General features: G+C 46.0%; 1 protein-coding gene across 1 annotated transcript in view; it reads left to right on the plus strand.

The window, feature by feature from the left end:
* Positions 1-6000, plus strand: part of AK8 (adenylate kinase 8) — a 54675-nt gene extending 48675 nt beyond the window's left edge. Inside the window, exons 12-13 of the mRNA XM_087879984.1 lie at positions 4210-4290; positions 5251-6000. Coding sequence (XP_087736110.1) covers positions 4210-4290; positions 5251-5497 — 328 coding nt within the window. The 3' untranslated portion in view covers positions 5498-6000. The remainder of the gene's footprint in view (positions 1-4209; positions 4291-5250) is intronic.

Consider the following 6000-nt stretch of genomic DNA (forward strand, 5'->3'; position numbering starts at 1 on the left):
CGGGAATTGTTGACCATGGTTAACCATAAGATGGTACCGGTAAAAGGGGGAAAACGTCTCAAGAGGAGAGCGGAAAAGTTTTATTTTAGGTAGAGAAGAGCAGGAGGATGTAACTTCAGAGAGAGAAATTAAGACATAACCGTTCCTAAAACGTCTGTGAAGGATATCGGAAGTCACTTCTTTCTTTTTTCTAGCTTTTCTCTGTCTTTTCAATTGCTCCTTCCTTCCTTCCTTCCTTCCTTGTCCTTTCCTTCTTTCCCTCCCTCTTCTTTTCCTTCCTTCTTTCTTTCTTTCCTTCCTTCCCTGTCCTTTTCCTTCCTTCCTTCCTTCTTTCCTTCCTTCCCTGTCCTTCTCCTTCTTTCCTTCCTTCCTTGTTCTTTTCCTTCCTTCTTGTCCTTTTCTTTCTTTCTTTCCTTCCTTCCTTCCTTCCCTGTCCTTCTCCTTCTTTCCTTCCTTGTCTTTTTTTCTTTCTTTCTTTCTTTCTTTCTTTCTTTCTTTCTTTCTTTCTTTCTTTCTTTCTTTCTTTCTTTCTTTCTTTCTTCCTTCCTTCCTTCCTTCCTTCCTTCCTTCCTTCCTTCCTGTTTGTATCAGTTTCTATCTTCTTTTCAATGTTCAGTTTAAAAATTCATATACATCTCTCTCTCTCTCTCTCTCTCTCTCTCTCTCTCTCACACACACACACACACACACACACACCCAATTGGACTCCTGCAAGCTCTCCCACTTGCTCTTCTCAGCCACGCAGACTTTAGCCCCTTCAAAACCCGCCTGTGAAGAAACCCCCTCCGTCCAAGTAAAGTGAGGAGGGGAGGTGGGCTAAACACCATCCAAAGCAGCTCCATTCGTGGCTTCCCTTTTTTTCCCCCTGCTCTTCGTCAAGTGCCATCAGAACAACCTCCCAGGGGAATTTGCCCATGATGGAATAACAAACGAGAGTAAGGAGGGAGAGAGAGCCGTGAATAACAACAAGGAAAGGAGGTGGGAGGCCCGTCTGGGAAGCTGGTGGACCTTGCCTGGCAGGTTGAAGAAGAGAGCAAACGAGAAAGGATGGCGAGCAATGCCTCTGAAGGTGATCTCAACCTTTTCAAGGCTCCTAAAATGTTTGCTCCGTGCGAAAGGGGAATAGGCAGGACCCGTTTCTCTCCTGTGCTTATGCTGGCAACGTTCCTACTGTGTAGATAGAAGCTTCCATGTTTTTTTGGGTTGGGTACTGGGTGGGTGGAAGAATTGAAAACCCCAATCCTTTCTTCATTTGGGAAACTTCATCGAGGTAGGACAGGGAAGGAAAGAAGGAAAGGAAGGAAAGAAAGAAGGAAAAGGACAATGAAGGAAAGAAGGAAAGGACAGGGAAGGAAGGAAAGAAAGAAGGAAAAGGACAGAGAAGAAAAGAAAGGAAGGACAGGGGTGAAATGCTACCGGTTCGGGTCGGTTCACCTGAACCGGTAGTAAAAAATGCTACTGGTTCGCCGAACTGGTAGTAATTTTTTTTAAAAAAAAAAAGTTCTGATGATCAGCTGAGCAACACATGAGCGTCGGAACTTTTTTTTTTAACTTTTTAAGCATTTTTTTACTACCAGTTCCAGAGAACGAGGAGTAAAAAAATGCTTAAAAAAGAAATAAATAAAAAAGTTGGCCACGCCCACCAAGCCACGCCCACCAAGCCACTCCCACAGAACCGGTGGTAAAAAAAATTAGATTTCACCACTGTTATGATCCATATGTCTAATGAGGAGAAGGACTAGAGGGGGTGACATGAGAGCAGTCTTCCAATACTCGAGCGGCTGCCACAGAGAAAAAGAGACTGGACAGGCATTTGTCTGAAATGGTATAGCGTCTCCTGCTTGAGCAGGGGGTCGGACTAGAAGACCTCCAAGGTCCCTTCCAGTCAGCTTCCGACTGACTGGCTGGATTTATTTATTGAACACATTTACACGGCAACTGCATACACATATGGTGACCACAGTGGCTTACATTGGGGGACATGGGTCTGTTTCAGGCTTAAGGATAGGACTCTTGTGGGCACACAGGGACTCAAGACTGATGATATGTTTCACCCCTCCCTCGGGCTCAGCCTGGTCACCTTCTACAATCTAGCTCGGGGTGCCAAACTCGATTTCATTGAGGCCCGCATCAGGGTTGTGTTTGACCTTGGGTGGTGGGGTATGCATGGCCAGGGTGGGCATGGCCTGCGCAACTTCACTCATGTTGGGGATGCCTGTGGAGGCCCAAGCGCTCTGCCGGCGAAAACAGGCTCCTGAGCTCCGTTTTCGGCTGCGACGGCCTCCTGCAACCCTCTGCCAGTGAAAACGGAGCTCGGGAGGGCCACATACAGTCCTCCCGAGCTCCATTTTTACCAGCAGAGGCATCACGGGTCGGTCCTTTGCTATTTCCAGGGCGGTCCTGCAGGCTAGATCTAAGCACATCATGTGCTGGATCCAGCTCCTGACCCCTGATCTAGCTCCTTCAACTGTTTTAGCCTCCAGCCCCCTAATCATCTTCGTTGCTCTTCTCTGCACTCTTTCGAGGGTCTCCACATCTCTTTTGGAGACAGAAAGCAGGGCGAGCTGTTATTCCCCCCCCCACTTTGTCGTGTTTTTCACCTGCCGATAGGTGATGCCAGGAAACGAACCAGTCCGGCCCTGGTCATTTTTAGGCAGAAGATGGGAAACCCTCCTTGTCCCATTCTTCCCCGTCTCTTCACCAACTTGCCTTAGCACGCTGACACCGCGGCGGGTAATAAGACAGACACCCAAACATACATACCATATTGTAAGACGAAAAGCGCGTTTTTGACAAGACGTGTCCAAGATGCGTTTTGTTAGCGGCTTCCATAAAGAAGAGAGTGGGGTTTTTTTTAAAGCTCTTTTTTTCGTTGTTTTCCACTCCCTCCCCTTTTCTCCCATTCCCCGACAAGCTTTCTTGAGATGCCTTTTCCCTTTTTGTGGTGTGTTTTGTTTTTGTTGATTTGGAAAATATAACGGGGGGAAGAGTATCAATTATCGGGGCGATACAAACAGCCGTCTTTCCTCTCCCCACTCCCTCCCTCCTACCCCCACACACCCTCTTTCTTCCTTTCTCTGCCAAGATATTCATCTGGAAGACACGTTGTCACAAGTTATTCATTCTGACAATTGTGTTTCCTTAGTGTTGTTGGGCAACGGAAACAAAGCCGGAACAAAATGTTTGGAGTGTAAAGGATAAAAGACGGTTGGAAACTGCATATTCTTCTCCTGTCTTCACAAATCATTAGATTTCCTCGGCGGTTTTGTTTCCCCCCTTTTTTTCCTCACTCCGCCAGGCTCAGTTTCTGTTTTGTGTTTCTCATCTTTTTTCCCCCCCCCCTAAAAAAATAAAAAATAAAAAAATCCCGCAATGGGAATGGAAATTATTATCTGTAAACATTTGAAGAGCAAACAGGAATGATTTTCATAACTTTAAGTTCTACAAAGGGGCGCCGCGTAATCTCTTCGATGCTTGGCACGGGGAAAAAAAGCTCCCACTTTCATCTGATTTGAGTCTCTCCGGCAGATGTAAAATGTTCCTTTTGGTGGAATGTCTCAAGCACACCAAAGCGGAAAAAAAAAAAAAAATTACAGCATAAAAGCCAAGCCGAGAAACTGGAAAGGGAGAAGAAAGCCCAGAGAAAGCCTATTCCAGAAAGCCTTCCCCACCCACCCCCGCTAAACCGAAATCTAAATTTAAATGAATTTAAATCTAAATTAATCCCTGTAAATTGGGCGCGAGTTCAAAAACCGTCAGGACGCTGCCTGCGTTCTTACGACCGTTGGCCAAAGGAGCTGATGTGGCGGGATTGGCACACAACGCAGACTGTGTTGTACAAGGTGTTCACCCTGTGGTGAGGAGGTGAGGTGAAGTAGAGGCAGTCCTTGACTGATGACTACAACAAGCAAGGCAGTTGTTAAGTGAGTTGCGTCTTGTGTGAGCTTCTTTCTGACACGGCGGTTAAGCAAATCCTGAAGCTGTTAAGTGAGCCTGATTTTACAGCCTTTCTTTTTTGGGGGGCCACAGTTGAACAAATCCCTACAACGATTAAGTGAAGTTCAGTGGTTAAGCGAATCCTGAGGCCGTTAAGTGAGCAAACTGATTCCGAAGGAACCGGGTTGTCCTCCGAAGCGATCGGCTTGCTGACTCTCACCGCCAGAGCCGACCGTTGAAATTGTCCTTCACCTCAATCCTTCTTCATTTCAGGGTCTTTTTCCTGAACGTCTCAGCGGAAACCATTCTCGAACGCCTTTCCTACTCCATGGTGGATCCGATGAGCGGGGAAAGGTTAGTGGCTTGGCCTGACATTGCTAAGGCGTGTTATGTGTAGGGTGCGTGGAAGAATAACAATTTGCAGATTTGGCCGTGACAATATTTGGGTGGGAAGCGGAAGGAAAAATGGACAGGGGCAACATTACAGGTAATCAGGGGTGAAAGGCTCCCGGTTCGGCCTGGTTCGGTCAAACCGGTAGCGATGGCAGCTCAAGGCTCCGCCCACCCACCCAGTCATTGTTACTTCCTGGTTTTAACCAGGAAGAAGCCTTTTACCCTCTCCGCATGCGCAGAGGTTCAGCGTGCGCACGTAATTTTGGTGCGGCATGTGCACTTCCGACCACAACGGAGGCCCAAATTTTGCCGTGACTAAGTCAGCCAGTTGTTAAATCGGGTTTGTCCCATTTGGTGACCTTTCTCGGTGCAGTTGTTAAAATGAATCACTGCAGTTATGAAGTTAATAACCCGGTCGTTAAGTGAATCTGGCCTCCCTCTTGACTTGGCTTGTCAGAAGGTTGCAAAAGGGGATCACGTGGCACACACACCCCTCCCCGGAATACTGCAACCGTCAAAAATGTGAGTCAGTTGCTCAGTGTCTGAATTTTGATCAGATGTTCATGGGTATGTTGCAACTGTTGTAAGTGTGATTTTGGATACTGGTGTCTCTCTCTCTCTCCCTCCCTTCCTCTCTCTCCCTCCCTCGTATTATTTCCTTCTTGATTGTTGGTCTAGTGTTAATCTTGGCATCAGTCTCTGCTTTTCTGGGTGTTGTTGATTGCTGGCAAGGAGGCGTTTTGGTCTGTTTTGTTGCCTTTTTGCCTTTTTGATCGCCTGTTTTGAACGGTGTGTAGATGTCGTTTACCTCTATGTGCTCCAATCGGCCATTCACCAGCAGATTTTGTTTTAAAAGCTGGGTTATAAAACACTTAACACGCGCCACACTTTCCTTCTCCTGAGTTTTCTGCCACTTTCCAGATATCATACGCTGTACAAACCGGCCATCACCAAGGAAGTCAACGACCGCCTGCTGATTAATCCGAAGGAGATGGAAGAAATCATCAAGAGCAAAATCGACCTGTATTTCAGGCTCTCTAGCAACCTGGAACAATATTTCGAAGATGCGATTTTTATCAATGGCGATCAAGACCCCCAGACGGTGTTCGAGTACATAGAGAGCTATGCGATCAACCCACTACCGATCAAAGAGATCTGGAATCTGTAGTAGCTCAGCCTCCGTAGTAAGGAAGCTGAAATTTAACTCTCCCTCTCAGAGCTGAAAGAAAAAATAACGAGTCATTTGAATAAGGAAGTCCAAGCGAAGACCATAGAGAGTTAGAAGTTCTTAAAACTCCAATAGTTTTAGTTTAGGTTTGTTTCTGATTTCTCTCCCTGGGTGGAAAGACCCAAGTAGCTCTTTTCACACAACCCTGATGTAATCCTGGTTTTTTTTTTTTTAAAAAAAATGCTATTTGGAGAGTGGGTGACAAGGATATGTGTCCCCTTCCCCCAAACGAAGTTGTGATCTGTTACTTTATCCCTTTGTTCTTCCCAACGTGAAGTTTTTTTTAAAAAAATATTTGAATTGTTAAATGGGAAGAAATTGGATGAATTGGATTTCTTCCTTCGCTCCCTCTTGTTTGCTGAAAATCTAATTTCTTTCCAACTTAGTCACTTGGTTTGGTTTAAATTGTGCAGATAACACTATTAAAAGCTTCTTGAATCACA

This window comes from Pantherophis guttatus, chromosome 16 (assembly GCF_059756535.1).
Source record: "Pantherophis guttatus breed Tessera chromosome 16, ASM5975653v1, whole genome shotgun sequence".
NCBI classification, from domain to species: Eukaryota; Metazoa; Chordata; class Lepidosauria; order Squamata; family Colubridae; genus Pantherophis; species Pantherophis guttatus.